General features: G+C 47.0%; 2 protein-coding genes and 1 long non-coding RNA gene across 3 annotated transcripts in view; 2 read left to right on the top strand and 1 right to left on the bottom strand.

The window, feature by feature from the left end:
• Positions 1–1,973, top strand: part of CCDC180 (coiled-coil domain containing 180) — a 55,665-nt gene extending 53,692 nt beyond the window's left edge. Inside the window, exon 38 of the mRNA XM_082207795.1 lies at positions 1,660–1,973. Within this exon, the coding sequence (XP_082063921.1) occupies positions 1,660–1,791 (132 nt within the window). The 3' untranslated portion in view covers positions 1,792–1,973. The remainder of the gene's footprint in view (positions 1–1,659) is intronic.
• On the bottom strand, positions 1,738–6,571 carry LOC309523773. Its single transcript, XR_014215606.1, has 3 exons — positions 5,098–6,571; positions 1,852–4,638; positions 1,738–1,810 (listed from the first exon to the last, which is right to left on the bottom strand). It is a non-coding gene; the product is annotated as an uncharacterized lncRNA (long non-coding RNA).
• On the top strand, positions 4,446–17,836 carry GBGT1 (globoside alpha-1,3-N-acetylgalactosaminyltransferase 1 (FORS blood group)). The gene is made up of 7 exons (XM_082207868.1): positions 4,446–4,580; positions 12,765–12,898; positions 13,435–13,497; positions 14,720–14,770; positions 14,864–14,899; positions 15,900–16,034; positions 16,702–17,836. The coding sequence occupies exons 2-7, from the start codon at positions 12,831–12,833 to the stop codon at positions 17,384–17,386; spliced, it is 1,038 nt and encodes a 345-aa protein (XP_082063994.1). The 5' UTR covers positions 4,446–4,580; positions 12,765–12,830; the 3' UTR covers positions 17,387–17,836.
• The last annotated feature ends 5,432 nt before the right edge of the window (positions 17,837–23,268 follow it).

The raw sequence follows: 23,268 nt of genomic DNA, 5'->3' as shown, positions 1-23,268 counted from the left end.
ATTTTGGAGAAGGAAAAGTCTGATCCTAAACATCTGCTGCCTTGCGACTATACAGACAACAACCAATTTATGTGTGTCTAATTGATGCACGACTGCGCACTCATAGCACAGCAACCTGGAAGTGGTCAGAAAAGGTGGAAGAATGGGGCAGTGGCAGAATGAGACAGAGCAGGCGGGGGTCAGGAATGTAACCACCGCACAAATCGGTAGTTGCATGTACCCATTTGTGTAAAAGGCTTTGGGAATAAATCCCAAGGAAGAATGTGAACCCATTGCCTTGCGGAACATGTTTAGGAGAAGAAAAGGCTAAGAAGTAAACCCTACACAAATCCAGAGTGAAGTCCCTAAGACGGTCAGATGGCGCCTTATACACCTCCTTCTGGAAACTCCTGCCCCCAAGCTGGTATCAAATATATTCGTCTGCTGTCCTTTGGACCACATCAGCTAGGCCAAGGGGGGGGGGTGTCTTGTCATCTGGGCAGCTCAGGACCTCCATACACACTGCCTAGGCTTGTGCTCAGGATAGGTAATTTTGGTGCTGCTAACACAGCAAAAACAATGGAGGAGGCAGCAGTTATGAGTTACTGGTCTCTGTGGCCACAGCAGGTGCTGTAATTCTTCAGTGGTTTGACTTCAGCCCTGGAGGTGCACTCTATTGTCTCTTGAGACAGATAGATGCCAACAACTCTTGAGTGGGCTCCATCTCTGGAATCTGAGTGCATAATCATTAATGGAAATTAGGGGGAGTTTTGTGTTTTTTTAAACTCCATCCTTCAGTCACCCTAGGTGTGAGTACAGAAAGATAGATTCCTTCCTTCCTTCCTTTTATTTGCATGTGGCAAGGACATTTCCCAGCCAAAGGAATGCACATGACAAAGAGTTAATTCTTTATTTATTGTCATAGATAACAATAACAGTTGCTTCTACAGCTCTGGAGACCTATGCACACCAGTCTAGCATCTGGGCAGCTATTCCCAGGTTTTGTGCTCAATGGAGCAGTTGCAGCATCTGCAGAACACTCCCCCCCCCCCAGTTTATGTACCTTCCCTTGATGGGTTGTGCACATATAGCTGGAGACCACACCTGTGTGGAAGCTGCTTTTGCTCTTCCTGCTTCAGTTCTCTCCTGGTTCTGGGAGGCAGTGGTGCAGGGGAGGGAGGGGAAGCACCCAACCTTTCACTTTCCTGGGCTGCCTCTTCCTCCAGCTCTAAAGCTTCCCCTGCCTCTATTTCTTGCATTCTGGCTAGTACGGGTCACCACAGACTACTGCCCCCTTCTCCCGAGTCAGACTCCAGCCCTGCTTCCCCCAAGGCATACTCACCAGTGTCTTGCCTTACTGACCTTGACATCATGCCACTCTTCAAGCGTGCTTAAAGCAGCTTACAGAATAGCATAACAAAACACCACAATAGCAAACATTACAACATACCAAAAACACATTTCAGTACTATACATATAACAAGACTGCATAAACAACACCCAGCATCCAATAGTAAAAATGCCAAGGGAACCTGACTGTTTCACCTTTGTCCCAGAAACACCCCTCCCATGCCGTTTCCCCCACTCCCTCTCCAGTGGCGACTTTCAAGGCTTCCAAAGGCAAATATGGATTTCTTTGGTCCTTATTTTGCATTTTCTGGGGTTGTGTTGCTCACACAGGGATTCAAGGAACTGTTGGAGGTGGAATTTGCCAGGATTAAAAAGGAGAAGACAGCCCTTCTAATGAAGGCCCAGCACTGGACAGACTGGTGGAAGAAGTCAGTGCAGAAGATCAAGCAGCTCTACGCATGAATCTGCCACACTCTTCTGCCTTCATGCGTTCTCATTTCTCTCTGTGTAAGCAATAGACACCGTCACGTGTTCTCATTTCTCTCTGTGTAAGCAATAGACGCCTTCACGTGTTCTCATTTCTCCCTCTGTAAGCAATCTATCCACCCCCACCCACTTGAGTAAATATATTATTTAGCAATCAAGGCGTCCTTGTTTTCTAACACCCTGGGTTAACTGGTGAGGAATTGCAAATGGGAATTTGAATCAACTGTCAATCAGTTGAAACTCTTGACAACACCTCAGAAGGGTTCCCAGAGGAACAAAGAGGCTGCTTTACATCAGCTCAGACTGCATGTCTGGGTCTACTAGGGATGGATGACTCTGTCATTTTCACATTTTTGCAAGCTTGGAATCTAATTCTCTCAGCATCAAAAAAAAAAAAAGAAAAAAAAGAATCATAAAATTAAAAGTCCTCCTGAAAACTTGTCAGCATTTTAGTCCATGTTTCTCCATATATACTACATTTGTTAACACAGTTTTGTCGAATATACTCAGGATTCTGTCCAAGTAAGTCTTACTCATTGTAGACCCATTGAAATTAATGGGCCTGAATAATTACTAGAGTATATTTTTCTGTGTCATTTTCACCAATACCATAGAATTGCAGAGCTGGAAGGGACCCTGAGGATCATCTAGTCCAACCCCCTCTGCAATGCAGGTATCTTTTTGCCCAACAGTCCTTATGCACACTTTCCCCTGATATACACATTTTAGTACATGTTATTTGGTTGGAGAACTGCATTGGAAAAGAGTGGATTTGGAAGGAGAGACAAGTTTCATTTCATGAGTTGTTTTGGGAAATGTGAATTAAGTGGAAGAGGATTTGTGTTTTTCTGTTGAGGTTTTTCTCCAGTTTCATCACCTCTTTCCTGCTCATGGAAGTACACAGAGTGAAGAGAAGAAGCCTTCATAGGGATGGGCAAATCAATCAGTTTCTCTCAGTTTCTCATTTTTCTAATATTAAATTCAGTTCTCCACATTTCTACATAAGTTTGAAATTATTATTTTAAACCCATGAAAGTTCATAAGCATTCTAGTGCAATTCTTTTCCTAATATACACGTTCTTTTATGGAATTTCCCCTAATATGCACAATTTTGCAGAGCAGTTTTCCCTAGTATGCACAATTTTGTATACAGTATTGGTTTATACGTTGTTTCAGAAAGTGCAGATTAGATATGTTACCCTTTAAATGAGGGCTGGAACCGATTCCCTCCTCATCCATAGCTCACGCTCTATGACCCTGTTTTTCCACAGTAAGGTATTGCATAAGGAAATGTTGAATAAAAAATAGTTTCATTAAGACTAAAAGAAATTCCTGCTGAACCTGCCTGGCGAGTCCAACTCCATGGGTTTCAGTAATTCCTTTCCCAATATCTCATTCCCATCTCCCTTGATAAGAACAGCCTATCACAAAGAAACCCAACTTATAAATTGTCCCTGCAGCAAATCAACAGCTCAAGGGGTTTGCTGCTCCCTCCTGCCCTCTGGGGATTTTATATAATTAATTAATCAATCAATTAATTAATTATATAAATATGTATGTACTGTTATGTTATTAAAATGTATCAATACAGTTTACAACAATAAAAACATAAAACCACACACTAAAAGCCAATGAACTACAGTGGTACCTCGGGTTACATACGCTTCAGGTTACAGACTCCGCTAACCCAGAAATAGTACCTCGGGTTAAGAACTTTGCTTCAGGTTGAGAACAGAAATCGCGCGGCAGCGGCAGCAGGAGGCCCCATTAGCTAAAGAGGTGCTTCAGGTTAAGAACAGTTTCAGGTTAAGAAAGGACCTCTGGAACGAATTAAGTACGTAACCAGAGGTACCACTGTATTGTGGAAGGATATTTTCTTAGTTGTCTGCGTAGGCCTGGCGAAACAGAGTTATCAGCAGGCGTTTAAAAGGTGGCACAGAAGGTGCCCGCTAAATCTGTTGACTGGGCCATTGACATCTAAGGCTGGTTTTCTTGTCAAATGAGCCTCACCAGTTAATTCGTGGAACCACCTATGTTCCTGCAGTGACTGAGCTAGGATTTAAGGGTTCAGGTGGTCTCTGAGGTACCATGGACCTAAGTGGTTCAGTGCTTTGTAAATTAACACAGGAACCTTAAATCTGGCTTGGCGGTAAGTGGGCAGCCAATTGTCAACTTTTTTTACGGACCTGAACCTTTTGGGCTGGGCTGAAAATATAGATGCAACAAAATATACAGTAGAGAGAAATGAAACGAAAGTAAAAGCAGAAATCTAGGCAATAGTCACAGCACAAGGGAAGTGGCTGTTTTCACAGAAAGCTCTAAGTGCATTTCTGGACAAGAATTCATCCATTAGCCTCTCACAAGGCATGCCAGGAAAAAGCAGAACTCATAACAGCCTAGCTGCAAGCTAATGAAGTAGAATGTTTCCTAGGGTAGATAGGCAGACATCATTTATGGGAAATGACTAATGCATGAAGGGGGTGGCTAAGGAATGGGAGGGGGGGAAACTCAAGCCATGTGAGATACTGCCTTTCGAAATTTTCCTGCTGGTTCACCACACAACAAAAGGATGTGGTCTGTACCATATCGGCTTCCGGCAAGGAACCAGAGGCACCACTGGCCATAAATACGAACACAGGGATCAGAAGAAAGAAGCCTGAATTTTCAGCTGTAAACACACCTTAAATGCTGAGGTCATCTTGACTGCCTTGCTCCAGGGAGCTGCCACCGAGTTCACAGTCTCTTCGCTGATTTCCTTCTTTCTGGTAAGCAAATCTTTTCCTAGACTTTGGAGTTAGGCCTTGGTATCGGAAATGTTAGGGTCTGAGGCAGGAAAGATAAAACGCTGCAGTGTCCAGCCAACAGGATGAACAGCCAGCAATAATCTTTCTATAACACACGCCCAACCAGAGGGATATAAAAAACGTTGAATGGCTCCAACAAGGCGGCAGAAAAGCAGGCAGCCTTTTCCCTCATTAATGCCTATTTTAAATTAAGAGTTCAACAAAATAAAATGGATGGTTAAGTAGTTGCTGCTGTTTAAACTTCAAAATAAATATTCCAACTATTTCAAATCAACTTTTAAGCACCAGGCTAAGTACTCTAGAGAGGTGTTTCATCATTCCATGGGGGTTTTTTTAGAAGGGGGTGAGATGAAGTAACTTCTCAGCTCTCTTGAATCTCTGAGCTATGAAGAAGGAGTGGTAAAAGGTGGGAGGTAAAGGTAAAAAGAGGGGATGCAGGAGGCACTGTGGTGTAAACCACCAGGACTCTTAGGCTTACCGATCGGATGACGGAGTGAGCTCCTTTTGCTCTGCCCCAGCTTCTGCCAGCCTATCGGTTTGAAAGCATGCCAGTGCAAGTAGACAAATAGGTACTGCTGTGGTGAGAAGGTAAATGGTGTTTCTGTGCGCTCTTGCACTTGTCATGGTGTCCTGTTGCACCCGAAGCTGTTTAGTCCTGCTGAACTTAACCGTCCGGGGGTCCTTTGCCTTTACCTTTTTACGTGGGATAATTTTCCTTTTAAAGCTTCCTCCCATGGCTGCCTTTTAAGCCAAACAGTGGAAATGGGGGTAGAGAGAGGCTTCTCAGTGCTCATATGCCCTTTTCCTTGCTGCAAATGCCTCCCAGCAGAGAGCAGCTCAGTAAAAAAAGAAAGCGGGAGGATTTTATGGGCTGCTGTGTGCAAAAATCTATAAAGAGAGATGCAAACACACACAGACAAACCAAATATACACAAGAGTCAGGAAATCTAATCTCGCTTCATATTTTCTCATAAGTTCCATAGTGCAACAGGAAGTAAAGCATCACATCTGCACACACAGTTCATTGAGGTGCAGTGTTTATTTCAAAGCTGATACCCGCCCTGACTGAAGATTTGGCCTTCATCTAATGCCCTCCAGCAATTTTGTTGCTCAACACACTTTCTACGTTCCCTAGCATGAATATAGCTGCCTCTCCAGGGTTGTAGGCTGGGACCCTCTGATTCCTTCAGCTGGATGAAAGCATGTGGAGAACATAGGAAGCTGCTTTATACAGAGCCAGATCGCTGTCCCATGCAGCTCAATATAGCCTACACTGACTGGCAGCAGTTCAGGATTTCTGGCTGGGTTCTCTCCCAGCCCTGCCTGGAGTTGCCTTTGGGGATCAAACCTGAAGCTTGCAAGGCAGATGCTCTACCACTGCGAGTTAGATAACCAACAGGCAGTTAGTAAGAATGATTCCTTGGATTCCTTTTATATTGATCTGGAAGTGGAACTGGGAGAGAGACTTTCCCAACTGTTATAAGAAAAAACTGCTCCTTTCCCCTTACAGGGTATCCTAAAGCCTTAAGAGTCCTTAAGTGGATTCCCTATCAGTAGGAGAAAATAACAGAGGCCAACCAGAGTATATTAAGAAGCAAAGCGGCTAGTAAGCCTGATCTTTATTGCAAAAGAAAAGTACTATTGCAACAGGGTCCCCACTCACCACACACAGGAGAACCCAGAACAATGGTGTGCAAGCCCTTATGTAAACTCTTTAAATTGCCCACCCTGTCGCCCAAGACCACCCCCCTAAAACATCATACATACATCACAGAAGGAGGTGGTCTACAGCAAAAATCCTGTTTGCCAGGATACCTCATAATGGTCACTGACTTCATTACCAGAGCAGTCTGGCCATTCTTTTGTGATGGTTAATAATTTAGTTTTTTGTTTCCCCCACAAAATGACCCCTGAATTTTTGAATTTTATTGATATTGATGCTGCATTTTATGTTGTATTTTATGCTATTTTTAAGTCGCATTTTAATCAATGTTTTATATTTGCTGTTAGCTGCCCTGGGCCCAGTTTTTAAACCGGGAAGGTTTAAAAGGTTTGTTTATTTATTTTTATTTTTATTTTTATTATTGTTATTACTTTAATACAGGCTTTGTAAGCAAAAAGAGAATGGAAAGGCTTTCCCCACTGTAATGGTTCTAGGGGTTGCTTGTGTGTAAATCAACGCCAACCTTGGCTGGTTGCCTGAATGAACCCTTTCTGTCTCGACAGCCACACGCCCGTGACTGTCTCAATCGCTGGCAGAATCCGTCAGTGGGCGTTTCTTGAACTTCTTCCAGCAAAGAAGCTCTTTGACGCTTAGTCTCCACCTAGCTTCCCTGCGCGGAAGCCTTCTGCATAGGGAGGGTGTGGGCATCGGAGGACCCGTGCTCTCCCCACTCCACCACTCGAGCCACCTCGCCGATTCCCCCATCTGCCCCCCTTCTCCACTGGTGTTACGCTGATTTCCTTCCCCAGAAGATGTGCTGCTTCTCTCCCTCCCGGGACGCTCTCCGGAATCCCTCTGGAGCCCTCCCTCTCCCTCTGGCTCTGATGGCAGTTCCCTGACATCAACCTCCTCCCAAGGACCCCCTCCGCCCCCTGCGTGATTTTCTGATACAACCTTGTCTCTTTCCTCAGCCAACGACGCGGGGAATCCCCTGAAGGAGCTGTCACCATCCTCTGAGGATCCAAAACCAGCCTCCCACCCGCTCCGATCTCTCCCCGCACAGTGGGCCTCCCAGTCTGATTCTTCTCCCTCTGATACCCCACCTCCCTCCTCTCCGGAGGCAGAAAAACCCACAAAGTCCCCTTCGTCGTCTGTGGTTCAAAGTCCCCTTCGTCGTCTGTGGTTCCAAATTCTTCCTCCCAGAATCTCGCTAGTGGTTTTGGCTTATCCGGGAACAAACTGTGGAATTCTTCCACCAGATACCCATCATTGATTGATTCAGCGGGAACCCACGTGTTTTCTGACCTGGGTTCTCCCTTCGAAGCTACCAAGTACTCCACCTGCCGACATCACCACCTTGAATCAAGGATTTCCGTGGCTTGGTTGCGGTGTTCCCTCTCCTCTACCCTCGGGTGGGTGGTGATTCCTCCCACGCGCCCCGGAAACTCTCGCCCTTCCCTGTACGGTGTGAGTAGTGACCTATGGAACACCGGATGTATCTTCATGCTGTCTGGCAACTTGAGTTTGAACGCCACTGGGTTCACCTGCTGTGCTACCGCAAAAGGCCCCAGCCGCCTCGGCTGCAACTTCTTGCACCCTCCCTTTAGGGGTAACCCTTGGGTTGACAACCACACCCGGTCTCCTACCCGTATGGCCTCCCCCTCCCTACGGTGCTTGTCCGCCTGCCTTTTGTAAACTTCCTTGGCCTGCTCCAAGTTCATCTTGAGTTGTTGGTGCAAGGCCTCCATTTCTTCTACAAACTGCTCAGCCGCAGGTACACTCCATGCTTCCTCCCCCCTTCCCGGGAAGGCCCTGGGGTGACACCCATAATTGGCCATGAACGGGCTCATTCCCGTGGACACGTGTTCCGTGTTATTGTACGCAAATTCAGCCAAAGCTAATTTCTCTACCCAATTGTTCTGTCTCTCGCTGACGTAGCAGCGTAGGTATTGTTGGAGTATACTGTTCGCTCTCTCTGCTTGCCTGTTGGTTTTGGGGTGTCTGGCCGTTGAAAAGCTCACCTCGACCTGTAGCAAGCTCATGAGCCTCCTCCAGAACCTGGAAGTAAATTGTTTCCCGCGGTCCGAGATTACCCTCGAAGGAGCCACTTGCAGTCTGAAAATGTGATCCACAAACAACCGGGCTGTCTCCTCTGCTGTCACCGCGTGCGAGCAAGCTATGAAATGGCACATTTTTGTCAGTAGATCGACTACTACCATGACTGCTGTCTTCCCCCTTGACTTGGGCAAATCTGTCATAAAATCAATGGACACCACCTTCCAGGGCCTTCCCAGCGTAGGTAAGGGTTCCAGTAACCCTGCGGGGGCAGCCCTCTCTCCCTTTGCCCTCTGGCATCGGTCGCACCCCCGTACATATTCCCGTACGTCTTCCCTCACCTTTGGCCACCAGAACTGCCTGGTGACGAGCAGCATGGGCACTTTGGGTTGTCATGGAGCTGTTTAAGTACCTTCCCCCTCAAGGTCTCCCCCGGTACATACAGTGCCCCCTTATAGTACAGTACCACTTCCTTTTCCTCAAACCCTCCATGGTCTACCCTTCCGTCTCAGAGTTCCCTGATTTTTGCTTGAGCGAACGCGTCGTCTCTGGTAAGCCCTGCCAGTTCTCGTTTCCCAACCAACGTTCCCCCACACACCCATCAGTCCTCGGGAAACACGTGTTGGGTTTCCGGTGGTCCCTCTCCCTCCAAGTATTCCGGTTTCCGGGAGAGAGCATCTGCTCTTACCTTTTCCACTCCCGGCACGTATCTGATCTTGAAGGAAAACTTGGCGAACTCCTGGGCCCATCAAACCTGTCTCTGGTTGAGCACTCGCACGGTCCGCCAGTATTCCAAGTTCTTGTGGTCAGTACAAACCTGGATCTTGTGCCTTGCCCCTATCAACAGATGTCTCCATTGTCGAAACGCCACGTAGATCGCAAGCAGTTCGCGGTCATACACTGTGTAGTTTTGCTCTGACTTGCTCAGCTTCCTTGAGAAAAAGGCACACGGCCTCCAGTCCTGCTTGGCCCCGGGCTGCAAAAGGACTGCTCCCACAGCTCGGTCGGACACGTCCGTCTCCAGTCTCATGGGCTTCTCCAGATCAACGTGCAGGAGCTGCTCTTCCGAAGCGAATGCCTTCTTCAGCATTTCAAAGGATTGCTGGGCACTTTCTGTCCACGCGAACTTCTTTTTGCTACTGAGACAATCTGTTATGGGCGCTACCAAGTGAGCGAAGTTCTTTATGAACTTCCTGTAGAAGTTGCTGAAGCCTAAGAACCTTTGCACATATTTCCGGGTTTTGGGGGCTTTCCATTCCAGCACTGCCTTCACCTTGCCTGGGTCCATAGCTAGGCCCTTGTCTGACAACTTGTACCCTAGAAACTCGACCTCCCTGGCGTGAAATTGGCATTTTTCCAGCTTGACCCACAACTGATGCTTCTGCAGTCTCTGTAGCACTTCCCTGACGTCTCTGACGTGTTGCTTCTCATTGTCCGAGTAGATTAAGACGTCATCCAAAAAGGCTTCACAATTCTTGTACAGCAGGGGCCCCAACACCTGGTGCATGAATCCTTGAAAACAGGCGGAGCCCGATTGTAATCCAAATGGCATAACTAAGTACTCAAAGGCCCCCAGGGGGGTGAACATGGTAGTTTTCCATTCGTCCCCCTCCCTTACCCTAATTAAATTGTATGCCCCCCTGAGGTCCAGCTTGGTAAAAATCTTCCCCTGCCTCACCCGGGTTAAAATGTCATCAATCCTTGGCATTGGGAAGGTCACGGGTTCAGACACCAGGTTCAAGGCCCTATAATCTACGACCAACCTGGGCTGATAGGTCCCCTTTTTGTCTACAAAGAACACTGGACTGCCCCCCACCGCCTTTGATTCCCTTATGAACCCCCTCTTCAGGTTCTTATCAATAAACTGCCACAACTCCTGCATCTCCTGGTCTGACATGGCGTACAGCTTACCCACCGGCAACTGAGCCCCTGGGAGTAGGTTGATTTGGCAGTCAAAGGGCCTGTGGGGAGGTAGTCTATCTGCCACCCTCTCGCTGAAGACCTCCTTCGAATCAGCATATTGCAGTGGCACCTGCCCTTGTTGTTCCACGGCCAGCCCAGCAACCCTGGCTACTGTCATTCTTGGGTTCTCCCCTCCCAGACAGTGTCCTAAGCAGTAAGCTGACCCAAAGGTGACTGACCGCTGATGCCATGACACTACTGGATCATGCAGTGCCAGCCAGCTCATTCCCAGTATTATTGGGGGTCCTGCCAGTGTGGCCACGTGAAAGGCAATGGTCTCCGTGTGCCTGGAAACCCTCATTCGCATTGGCGGGGTCTGGTGTGTCACTTCCCCTCCCAGAAGTTCCCTGTCATCAATGGTTGTCACCTGCAAGGGAAAATCCAGAGGCAACAGGTGGAGTTGGTGCTCCAGAGCAAAGTCTCTGCTGAAGAAATTACACGAGCTGCCCGAATCCAGCAGTCCCTTAACCTGTGGAACGCCCTCCCATCAGATGTCAAAGAGAACAACAACTACCAGGCTTTTAGAAGACATCTGAAGGCAGCCCTGTTTCGGGAAGCTTTTAATGTTTGATGTATTATAGTATTTTAATATTCTTTTGGAAGCCGCCCAGAGTGGCTGGGGAAGCCCAGCCAGATGGGCGGGGTATAAATAATAAATTATTATTATTATATTATTATTGACAGGGTGCCCATTCGGGAGTTCTAGCACCACTTCTATGGCTATAGCTGCCTTGGGGGGGTCAGGCTGGGGCACTTCTATTGGTTGCTGGCCTGGCTGCTGCCCCTGCTGGTTGCAGCCAGGCATTGTCGTTTCCCTGCGCCAACTCTTCCTCCCCCTTCTCGTTGTGGCCTGCTGCCCCCATCATCCTTGCCAGGCTTTCCTTTGAGGGCAGACCTTAGCAAAATGTCCTGGTCGTTCACAGAGGAAACACTTCTTGGTAGTTTTCCAGTCCTTTCCCTCCCTTTTACGACCTTCACGGGAGTTTGAAACCTCGTGTGCGCGCACGCGATCAATTTCCATTGGCTCTGCCGCCTGGGGAGGCTCCCTCGGTATCTCAGGAATGCGGTAGTCATGGAAACGTTCTCCTCTCATTTCCCGCTTCTCCTGAGCCCGCGCTTCTAGGTGTACGCCTATCGCGAGCACCGCCTTTGTGAGCTCATCCATCGACTGTGGGCGGGGCGCTCGGGACAACTCGTCTTTCACTTCGGGGGAAAGACCCGCCTCAAACAACTTTTGTATCCGTTCAGAGTCCAGATCCCACCCGAGCCGGTGTACTAACATTGCAAAACACGACCAGTAGCTTCTGACGGACTGGCTCCCCTGCTTGCAACCCATCAGTTCCCGCCGTGTCACGCTTTGCCCCACATCGCTGGAGAACATCGCGTCCATTCCCTGAAGGAATTTATTAAGGTCCTTCAAGGCATCATTTTGCGTCGACATTAGGGGCCTGATCCATTCTCTCGCCTCATCCTGCAGATGCCCCACAATGTAAGCCACCCTCTCCCCGTCGTCAGCAAAGTCATTTTTCTGCAGCTCCAAAGCGTACTGCACTTCTGTTCGAAAAGCATTGTAGTCTTGGGGCTTCCCCCCAAATTTGTGTACCAGCCCCAGTACCTTCCTTGCGATGGGGGTGGCTCTGACCTGTGCATCCTGAGTCCATCTTTCCTCCAGCCGTGCCGTCAGGATAGCTACGTGCTCTCAGTTCCTCTCGACCAGACTCCACACCGCAGCTGGCTGCTCCATCTCTTCGGCTGTTCCTGTTTGGCTCATCTTGCTGCCTCTCCGGGGCTACGCACAAGCAACGTCAGGGACTAACGGATTGCTGTAATGGTTCTAGGGGTTGCTTGTGTGTAAATCAACGTCACCCTTGGCTGGTTGCCTGAATGAACCCTTTCTGTCTGGACAGCCATGCACCCGTGACTGTCTCAATCGCTGGCAGAATCCGTTAGTGGGCGTTTCTTAAACTTCTTCCAGCAAAGAAGCTCTTTGACGCTTAGTCTCCGCCTAGCTTCCCTGAGTGGAAGCCTTCTGCGCAGGGAGGGTGTGGGCATCGGAGGACCCGTGCTCTCCCCACCGGTTCCCGGCGAAGAGTCTTGGAGCCACCTCGCCGATTCCCCCATCTGCCCCCCTTCTCCACTGGTGCTACGCTGATTTCCTTTCCCAGAAGATGTGCTGCTTCTCTCCCTCCCGGGACGCTCTCCGGAATCCCTCTGGAGCCCCCCCTCTCCCTCTGGCTCCGATGGCAGTTCCCTGACACCCATTTTCCTTCCTTACTGCAGAGGAATATTTGAGGTCACTGCGAGAGTCAAAATGGCTACAGGATTGCTCTCCTGTACTATTTTAGACACGTGGTTTATATAGTTATGTATGTGTTTGCCTTATACATGTACAAACATTTATTTTATATTTGAGACCTTAGAATTCTTATGACACACCTCTAATGTTACTTTCATTACTTCCCTAGGTGAAACCTACAAAACATCTGGACTTTGGATATCCTTAATTCTTCTTTTGTTCAAACCCAGGAAACATGAAACTTCAGAAACTTATCTTATCTATCCTTGCACTCACCTTTATCACCATCTTCTTTTTTATCGGGTGAGTCTCTTTTGCTGAATATCCTGTTCACAGCAGCCACCAACTTGGATGGCTTTGAAGAGGATTAGACAAATTCATGGAGGAGAAAGCTCTCAGTGGCTACTAGCCATGATGCCTATGCTTTACCTTCATGCTTCTGAGTACCAGTTGCTGGAAGCCACAGAATAAATGCTGCCAGCCAATGTATACAACATTGAGCTAGCTGGAACAATGGTCCTCTATGAGGCCGGTTACCATGCTTTGAGGAAAATCGCCTCCTATGCTAAATTCTTATTGCGTCTTGTAAACACAGAACACAAAAATAATTCTGAATTAAATTCAGTATTTTTCACTTGTAATACTAATCAGTACCTAATCCATTCTCACCATGTAAATATGAGGATTGGATAAAAGTACAGCCTGCCAACTCCACCATGCCAAGTCCAACAATACCATTTTATTGTTCATTTCCTTGCAGATGCCCCCATCCTGATAACATTTCTCAAGTCCTGCACAACCTTTATGCCTCTTTTAACTGCTTTTTTTTTTGTCCCCAGGGTTTTGATTGGGAAAGGACCGACCCACTACCTTCCATATTATCTTCCATGCCCAGATCTCTTGTAAGTACCATAGTGAGATTTGGGGGCTAAACTGCAGAGCCTTAATACTCCATCCAATGCTATGTGATTAGCCATGGTCCCTGCATTCTAGGGCAGAAGTTTTCAACCGTTTTGAGTCCACGGCTTCCTTGACCAACTGCATTCTTTCTGTGACACCCCTGTGGGGCTCAGGAGCCCAGTTATGTCACCCCCTGCCTGCAGAGCTGGCAGCCCCTCGCCCCTTTTCGAACACTCTCCCTTGTGGAGTGTTCCTTCAGCCTCCTCTCCTCTCCCCTCTCCTTGGGAGTCCTCCAGGCAGCCGTCTCTGCAGCCTCTGAGCTTCCTCTGAAAAGATGTGACTTCTCACACTGCACCAAAGTGGCCTGGGACTTGTCTGCCTATTCCCAACAGCAAGGGCTGGTGGACTGGCTGGCTGCGGTCCCTTGCCCATTTGCTTGCTTACTCTGAGGCCACTTCAGCTCCTGGCAACCAGCACCCCCTGGCCAGCCCCAGAGGCACCATTGACTTGGGGAGCTTGTAGCCAGGGCAGCTGCAACAAACAGCTGTGCAAGGCAGAGATGAGAGGGCATTGAGGGAGGGAGGGAAGGAAAGAGGGACAGAGGCCAGTGTTGCCTGTGGCACCCCTGACTATCATTCAAGGCACCCCAGGGTGCCACAGCACACTGGTTGAAAACCACTGCTCTAGGCAATTAGACTAGATTAACTTTGGAGTACCTTGTCGCTCTTCAGTTCTATATTTTTGGTTGCAAGAGTGAGGTGTCAAACAAATTGAGCCTGTAGGAGCTTTGAAAATAGGAGGAAATACCACTGTCACAGGCACTGCATAATACTTGTTCTGCGCTTATAAGAAATCAGTATGTTAGTGTGGCAGCACCTCTACTTTGCAACTCCCAGCCTATTTATGTCAGGTAGGCATCTTCACTATACTCTTTACTGAAAAGATTTTTGTTCAGACAAATCTATCCTCACAGAACATGTAGGCTTGTGTTTTAAGTATGTTTTTAGCCAAACTGTTTTCATAACACTTTGCATCTTTAAAAAAAATAAATCCTGTTTTTAACTTTCCTTTTCTTGACAATTTTAATGTTTGTTTGCTTTTTGCAACTTGCCTAGAGGTTTTATTTCCAATTAAGTAATATACACCTTTAAAAAAAGACACATGCACACAAACAAATGAATAAATAAAAGTTGAATTTCCCTTTCTCTCTCTTTTTTTGGACAGTGCTTTGAAACTACAGTACAGAGAGAAGAATTCACACCAGCTTTTCCCACAGTTAGTTCTCTTCCACTTGCTTCTTCCCTAAAATTGCTGCTTCTTTCTTCTGGAGATTTGTTCTAATATATGAATATTTATTATCTTTTTCAGATTCTTTTATCCACAGCCAAAGTCTGTGCAACAGACGTAAGTGCCAGAAAGGACTGGCCCGATTCATATATTCTATTTATTAAAACTTTTAACAAATTTACTTTGTTGTTGTTTTTTAAATGCAACAAAGCAGTAGACATTGTACAAAAGTTTCAACAGTGATAAAAATTGAAATAAGACAAAAATTTAAATGTAAATAAGAATGTAAGAAAAGCCCTGCTGGATCAGGCCAATGGCCCATCTAAGTCCAGCATCCTGTTCTCATAGTGGCCAACCACAGAATCCAACAAAAAACCCCAACCAGGATCTGAGCACACAAGCAATCTCACCTCCTGCAGTTTCCAAGAACTCGTATTCAGAAGCCTTTCTTCCTCTGACCATGGAGGCAGAGCAGATATATTGTTGTGGCTAATAGCCATTGATTGCCTTGCCCTTGATGCATTTGTCCAATCCAAGTTAGTGCCTCCTGTGGAAGTGAGTTCCACAGTTTAACTTGGTGCTGTGTAGTTAAATAAATTCATGAATTACTGGTTAATTAAAATAAATTTCTGGCTTCAGAGGCCTGTCTAATTAATACTATTTGAGGTAACCTCTTATAGAAGTCCAGGATGACTTTTCCTGAACTCGCAAGCATGTTCACACTTCTCCGAATTTTTGCAGTGCTGTTCTCCAGCTGAGTAATGTGTAAAGAAAAAATGTTTGTACTAGGACAAAGTGTGCATTTGAAAATGTATATTTTAGTGAATAGAACATACAGAAATTCATTATATTAGGGAAAGTGACTTTGCAAAACTGTGTATGTATATTAGCCATAATTGCATATGAAAAATGTGTGTGTATCAGGGAAACTTGCAGAAAAATGAAGTTTCCGGAGTACTGTACTTTAAAAAACAACAACAGATGGAAACATGGAGAACTGAACTTATATTCAGGAAAAATAAGAAACTGAAATTGACAGATCTGATCACCAGTAGCATCCTATTTGCTCAATCAACACTTCTGACATTGCATTGCTTTATTTTCCTGGTTTCCTCAGGCGCTCTGATGTGCTCACCGTGACTCCGTGGCTTGCCCCCATTGTCTGGGAGGGGACATTCAACCCTGAAATCTTGGACAGCATCTACAAGCCTTTGAACCTTACCATTGGAATGACTACCTTCGCCGTAGGAAAGTAAGCAGAAAGGGCAGGAGGGGTTGGGAAGGTCTGCACATTTGCCGAAATCTAAAACATGATGTGGGCTGTAGCAACTCTGGTTATAAAAGGCCTTTGTTACGAGTGCCTGGCACAGACCCCTGGGCTTAAGGACATAGGATGAGCCCTCTTGGATCAAGCCTAAAAGGTAACTCTCCACCAAGTGATATTCAGAAACATTTACTGCCTCCAACAGTGGAGGGAGAGAACAGCCATCAGGATTAATAGAAACAAAATTTTTAAAAAATCCTTCCTGTAGCACCTTAGAGACCAACTAAGTTTGTACAAACTTAGTTGGTCTCTAAGGTGCTACTGGAAGGATTTTTTATTTTTATTTTTTTTTTACTACGGCAGACCAACATGGCTACCTACCCGTAACCAGGATTAATAGCTTTGTGGAGCTGCTGCATTTCAGGATGGGTAGCCCTAGGCCACATTGACCCCTGGTCTGATTCTAGCCTACTTTGCTCCTGCCTTATGGGGCCTTAGGAGCCTCGGAAGCAGCCTTATACCAAATTAGACCATTGATCCATCTCACCCAATACTGCATACACTGACCAGCAGCAGTGCAGCTTGAAAATCTGCTTTTTAAAAACTCTGCCCTGAGCAATTGCTCTTAATATATATATCTTTAATGTTTGCTCAGATACATACGATTTGTGAGCCATTTTTTGGAGTCAGCTGAACAGTACTTCATGGTGGGATACCGTGTGAACTACTACATCTTCACAGACAACCCCAAAGACATATCCGTTGTCCGCCTGCAGCCTGGGAGAACCCTCCACCTCATCCCTATAAAGAAATATGCCCACTGGCAAGAAATCTCCATGCGCAGGATGGAGGCCATAAACCGGTACATCTCAGATACAGCCCACCGAGAAGTGGACTATCTCTTCTGCCTGGACATTGACATGTTGTTTCATAACCCGTGGGGCCCAGAGACCTTGGGGGAGATGGTGGCCGTGATCCACCCAGGCTACTACAAGGCCTCTCGGACAGCATTCCCATATGAGAGGAGACCTGCTTCCACGGCCTACATCTCTGAGGAAGAAGGAGACTTCTACTATAGTGGGGCGGCCTTTGGAGGCCTGGTCAAGAATGTCTACGAGTTCACCAGGGCTTGCCACATGACCATATTGGCAGACAAGGCCAACGGCATCATGGCAGTTTGGCAAGAGGAGAGTCATCTGAACAGGCACTTCCTTTCCCAGAAGGCTTCAAAGCTCCTCTCTCCGGAGTACCTTTGGGACGACACAAAGTCAAAACCACCTGAGCTGAGACTCATACGGGTCTCATCATTGAGCAAGAATTATAAGGAGGTCAGGGACTGACCCTAGTTGGGTCCATCTTGGCCTCACTGTGTATTTCTGGGCAGAGGAGCCCTTGGGATCAAATTATTTGGACCTCCAGATCCATTGCAGAGTTGGCAAAATCAGACACGTCCCCCAACCCCTGCCAAGAGTGCCACCCCTTTCTCACAGGCTCTGGACCTGGTGTCTTCCATGGTGACACTAGGGCTCTCCCAGTTTGTTTTGGGCCACACACATCAGGCAGGCTACACGCTGGATTTGATCTTTGGCACAGGCATAGATGTGATCATGTCCCCCTCTATGGAGGTGCCATGGTCTGATTACTATGCTCTGAAAGCCAGGATTGACTTCCCGCCCCCCACCCTGCTTAGGTGGTGAGTCGATTTGGGCTCGGCGTGGAGGCTGATGGACCCTGATGGATTCCGTCAGGCCTTGCGGGATCCTGCTCCCCCTGGCGACTCATTGACTGAGCTTGTTTTTCCCCACATTTTTTTTTAATATATATTTTATTCAGGATTTTCTTGTTTTACAGAAGTGTAGTGCCTCGTATTTTTTTTTCCATGTAACATTTTTACAAATCCATTTCATTTGTTGAGGCATTAGGGGGAGAAGAAAAGAAAAAAGAAAAAAGAAGGGGGTGGAGAGAGGGGAGATGGATAGGGGTGGGGTCGGGTGGCGGTGTTTCTATTATGTTTAATGTATGTAGAGTTTGGTGTCAGCGTTGCTTGTGTTGTTCACTTGTGTTCCTTTGGTGGTGAGAGAGGTTGGGGTTGGCCTAGGGCAGGGGTCTGCAACCTTTAAGACAAAAAGAGCCACTTGGACCCGTTTCCGAAAAAACAACAACAACTGGGAGCCGCAAAAACATTGCAACATTTAAAACAAATATAACACTGCATATATTGTTTCTGGCCTTAATGCTATATATACAGGATCGTGCAGTCAGCTGTCAATCTCAAGAAAAAAGGACAAATTAATAGCTAATTAAAATATTTAATTTACAACCAGGTAACCAGGTTAATGGGACTTTTGCTCCTGAACCTCAGTGCTCAGTGTCTGCACATCAGGGCTGTAAGACGTCACCTTCATTTTCACACAGGCTTGCAAGCTGTCATCTGTGAGGCGTGATCGGTGTTTGTTTTTAATATAGTTCATGTTGGAGAAGACCTGCTCACATACATATGTGGAAGAGACCACAAGGGCCATCGAGTCCAACCCCCTGCCAAGCAGGGAACACCATCAGAGCACTCCTGAGATATGGTTGTCAAGCCTCTGCTTAAAGACCTCCAAAGAAGGAGACTCCACCACACTCCTTGGCAGCAATTCACCAAACTTTCACCAAACTTTCCCCTGCTTAAGTTTAAAAAGGGGCTTCAAGCAACTAAAAAGGGGCTTCAGGCAACTAACTCCACGTGGAATTCCATGCGACCGCGACTGCATAATCAATGCCACAAAATGCCAAAGAAAATTAACCAGGGCCCCAGTGAACCATAAATCATAATCAGTGCCTGATGTAAATAATAATTAATAATGAGGGCCCAACGTCATCCTCGTCATTATAAAAATAATCCCTCTCTTCGCGCCGCCCAGCCTCCCAAGAAAAAAACCCCACTTCAAACGGTCACAAAGCACAAATTCCACGCGACCGCGACTTGCTATGCCCAATAATCAATGCCCCAGAATGCCATAGAAAATTAATCAGGGCCCCAGTGTACCATAAATCATAATCAGTGCCTGATGTAAATAATAATTAATAATGAGGCATTCGTCATTATAAAAATACCGTATTTTTCGCCCAATAGGACGCTCCGTCCCATAGGACGCACCTAGTTTTTTGGGGGGGAAATAAAGGGGGGGGAATTTCCCTTATTTCCCCCCCAAAAGGAGGTCGGGGAAACCGAACCAGGTCGAGGAACAGCGGGATGGCGGCGCTGCGCCTCCCTGCGGTCCCCCGAGCTTGTGGGGCTGGCCCATGTCTGCCCGGCGCGAGGGGCGCTCTGCATCAGGGCGCCCCCCCTGCGGGGCGGCAGGCTGCTATCCGCAGCGTGGGGAGCCTTGCCGGGAAGTCCGGCAAGGCTCCCCACGCTGCGGGTGTCTGCCTGGCGAGGGGGGCACTCTGCTGCAGGGCGCCCCGCCCGCCGGGCGGCAGGCTGCTCACCTCCGCCCCTCGCCTCCGCCCCTCGCCTCCTCCCCTCGCCTCCACCCCTCGCCTCCGCCCCTCGCCTCCGCCCCTCGCCTCCGCTCCTCGCCTCCTCCCCTCGCCACCGCCCCGGAGCCGCAGCAAAGGCTTTAAAGAGCCGCATGCGGCTCTGGAGCCGCAGGTTGCCGACCCCCGGCCTAAGGTGTGATTGTTTGCTTGTGATTGGCTGTGGTGATCTTTGTTTTCGTGTGTGGGTGAGGTGGGTGGGTGTTTTGGATCAGGTTAGCCATATTGATTTGTATGCTGTTGGTGGATTATTGTCACTGTCCTGTTGGGCTGTGTATGTGATAAAGGGGAGCCATACCGGGGTGAAGGCATCTTCTTCTGTTTGTCCCCGTGTCAGTTTCAGTTTATTAGTTAATTTTTCTAGTAGGGCTGTTTCCCATACTATTTGGTACCATTGGTCCATGGTTACTCCTGACAGGTCTCTCCAGTGTCTTGTTATGGTGTTTCTGGCTGCTGAGAGTAGGTGGGTTATGAGTTCTTTGTGGTGTAAGTGGGCATTGTTGTCTTGGAAGATGTTTAGTAGGGCCAATTCTGGGGTGATGTCTATTACTTGCTTAGTTATTTTACATATTTCTTGTATGGCTGTTGTCCAGAATAGTTGGATTTTGGGACACTCCCACCACATGTGGAGGTATGTGCCTGTGGAGGTGCACCCTCTCCAGCATTTTGGTGAGGTTCCTGGGCGTATTAGCGCTAGTTTCCTTGGTGTTAGGTACCACCTGTAGGTGAGTTTCAGTGTGAGTTCTTTTCTTTTCATTGATATGGATTTAAAGGGGGGTTTAGACCACATTCTGGTCCATTGAGTGGGGTTAATCTCATAGCCTATGTCATTCTCCCATTTTTTTTTTATTGCGTCTAGGGGATTTGCGGGATTTTGGAGTAGTATTTTGTATATTGCAGAGACCGTCCCTTTACCGCTTCCCTTTGTTGTTAGGAGGAGGTTTTCGAAGGTTGTCAGGGGCCTAGTTGCTGCTGATTTTACTGTTGGGTTGTTTAAGAGGGCATGTAGTTGGTGTTGTGTTAACCAGGGCATTTGGGTGTCTTCTAGTTTGTCTTGTATTTCTTGTGTTGACAAGGGTTTGTAATTTTTATAAAAGTCTATTAGGCGATATAAGCCTTGGTTCGCCAGGTTTTTATCTTGAGGTTTTGAGCTGCATGGTGGAATAATGGGTGGTACGCCAGGGGGATGAGTGGGGATGGGGTTGGGGATAGTTTACCTATTTGTGTTTTCCATGCTTTGAGCATGGTCTGTGTTTACCTGTTAAGTGCTGTGGGAATTTTCTTTAGTTTGTTTGGGAGGAGTGCGTATGTTGTGGTGCAGGTGTTTTCAATTGTGTCCCTCTCTAGGTGTACCCATTGTTTTGTCTCATCTTCTAGTATATATGGGATTATATGGCGTATTTAGTTGGCATTGTAATATGCTTCTATGTTGGGGATTCCCCATCCTCCTTCTGAGGTGGGGAGGTGCAGGTATTTGGGCTTATTCTTGGATTTTGTGTGAGAAGATGAAAGAGTGTAGTTTTCTCTGCCAACTGCGAAGTTGGGTTGAGGGGATCCAGATTGGGAGGGTTTGGAATAGGTAGGTTAGTTTTGGGAGTGTGATCATTTTGATCATGGCTATTTTGTCTGAGAGAGTGAAGTTCATGTTATTCCATCTCTTTAGGTCTTTGTTAATTTGTCGCCACAGGGGCTTGTAGTTGTGGAGGTACAATTTATTGAGGTTTCTGGTTATTTGTACCCCTAGGTATCTGAACTTGGTGTGGCAAAGTTTTATTTTGGTGACCTTCGTGAGTTCTTTTTGGGTGTGAGGAGGGGTGTTGAAGCACATAGCTTCTGACTTTGTAAAATTTACCTGTAGGCCCGACACCACTGCAAATGTGTTGAGTTCTCTGATTAGGGAGGTTGCTGTGCTTATGGGGTCTGGTGTTATGACCATTAGGTTGTCTGCAAAGAGCCCTAATTTATAGGTTCTGCCTTTTATTTCCACTCCCTTGATGTCTGTGGCTGCTCGGATGCGGATTGCTAGGGGTTTCCTGAGCCAGGATAAATAAGAAGGGAGACAGTGGGCATCCTTGTTTCGTGCCTCTTTGGATAGCTATAGTGTTAGAATCCATATTGTTAGTTCTGCATTTTGCTGAGGCTTGGGAGTATATTTGTTTGAGGATTTGTAGGAAGTTGGGGCCAAATTTCATGTTAGTACTGCTAGTATGTATTTCCACTCCAAGCAATCAAAGGCTTTGAGGATGTCTAGGGACATAATTGTCAATGGGAGTTTGGTTGCCTTGCTGTGTTCGATCAGGTTCAGTAGTTTCCTGATGGGGTCTGTTATATTGCGGCCAGGGACAAAGCCAGTCTGGTCTGGGGCTATTAACTTGTGTAGGAAGATTTTTAGGCGGTTGGCCAAGATTGATGTGAATATTTTGTAGTCTTGGTTTATTAATGAGATTGGGCGGTATGATTCTACTTTGAGGCTGTCTTTTAGTGGTTTTGGGATGGAGACTATTTTGGAGTGGGTCCAGGTTTTGGGGCTGGGGCCCCCTTTTATGATGTCGTTGAATAGGCGGGTCATGTAGGGCATCAAGGGTTCTTTGAATTTCTTATAGAATTCTGCTGTGAAGCCGTCTGGGCCTGGGGCTTTGTGTGGTTTCAGGTTTTTGAGGACCGCATCTATTTCCTCTGGGGTGATAGGGCTGTCCATGAATTCCTGTTCCTCATCAGTTAGGGTAGGCATGGTCAGTCCTGCTAGAAATGTTCTGATTTCCTTCTATGGTGGGTTATGGGAGGTGTATAGGTTGGAGTAGAATTCTGCAAATTCTGAGGTTATTTCTTTGGGGGAGAATGTTATGTTGCCGTCTTTTTTGGTGATGCAGTGTATTCTTGTTTTGAGTGCTTTTTTCCTACATCTATTTGCTAGTAATCTGGAGTTTATCCCTCCATGTTCGTAGAAACGTTGTTTAGAGTATAGAATGTTGATCATTATTGACTGAGCTTGTTGAGGGTTGGAATACCCGACGCTTGGCGGCCATAGATGAGATCACACCTAGGCACCCTCTGCAACCCCATAGAAACCGGGCCCCTCAGTTTACTGAGGAGCTCAGACAGCTAGAGCGAGTATGGCAGAGTACTTGTGACGGAGCCTCAAGAACATCTTATAAGGCATTTATGAAAACCTGTGAGATAGTAGTGAAGACTGCAAACAAGTCTTACTTCTCAGCCTCCATTGCATCCGCTAGCTCTCGCCCCACGCAACTTTTTAGTATAATTAGGTCTCTAACATCCCGAGAGGGACAGCCAAAATTTAAGTATGAATCAGGCACATAGCTGTGAGGCATTTGGGAGCTTTTTTGCAGAGAAGGTCCTGTCGCTCCGCCATGACCTCCCTGCCAACTTGGATACAATAATGGAACTGGAGGCACCTTGATTGTCCTCAGGTCCAGTACTGGACCACTTTGACCGGATACTGCCAGCCGATGTGGACAGACTCCTCCATGCCAGAAAGCCCACCACTTGTCCTCTTGACTTGTGCCCATCCTGGCTGATTTGAGCATGTCCAGATGAGTCACCCCCCTGGGTGACATCATCAATTTGTCCCTTGGCACCGCTCTTAAAGAAAACATCATTAGATCCTTTAGATCTATTCAATTCCTGCCCAGTTTCGAATCTTCTGTTCCTGGGCAAGGTGATTGAGAGAGCAGTTGCT

Source organism: Podarcis vaucheri, assembly GCF_965113315.1.
Source record: "Podarcis vaucheri genome assembly, chromosome: Z".
In the NCBI taxonomy this organism is placed as follows: domain Eukaryota; kingdom Metazoa; phylum Chordata; class Lepidosauria; order Squamata; family Lacertidae; genus Podarcis; species Podarcis vaucheri.
The sequence above is the reverse complement of the archived record's forward strand: the minus strand, read 5'-3'. Positions and strand labels throughout refer to the sequence as shown.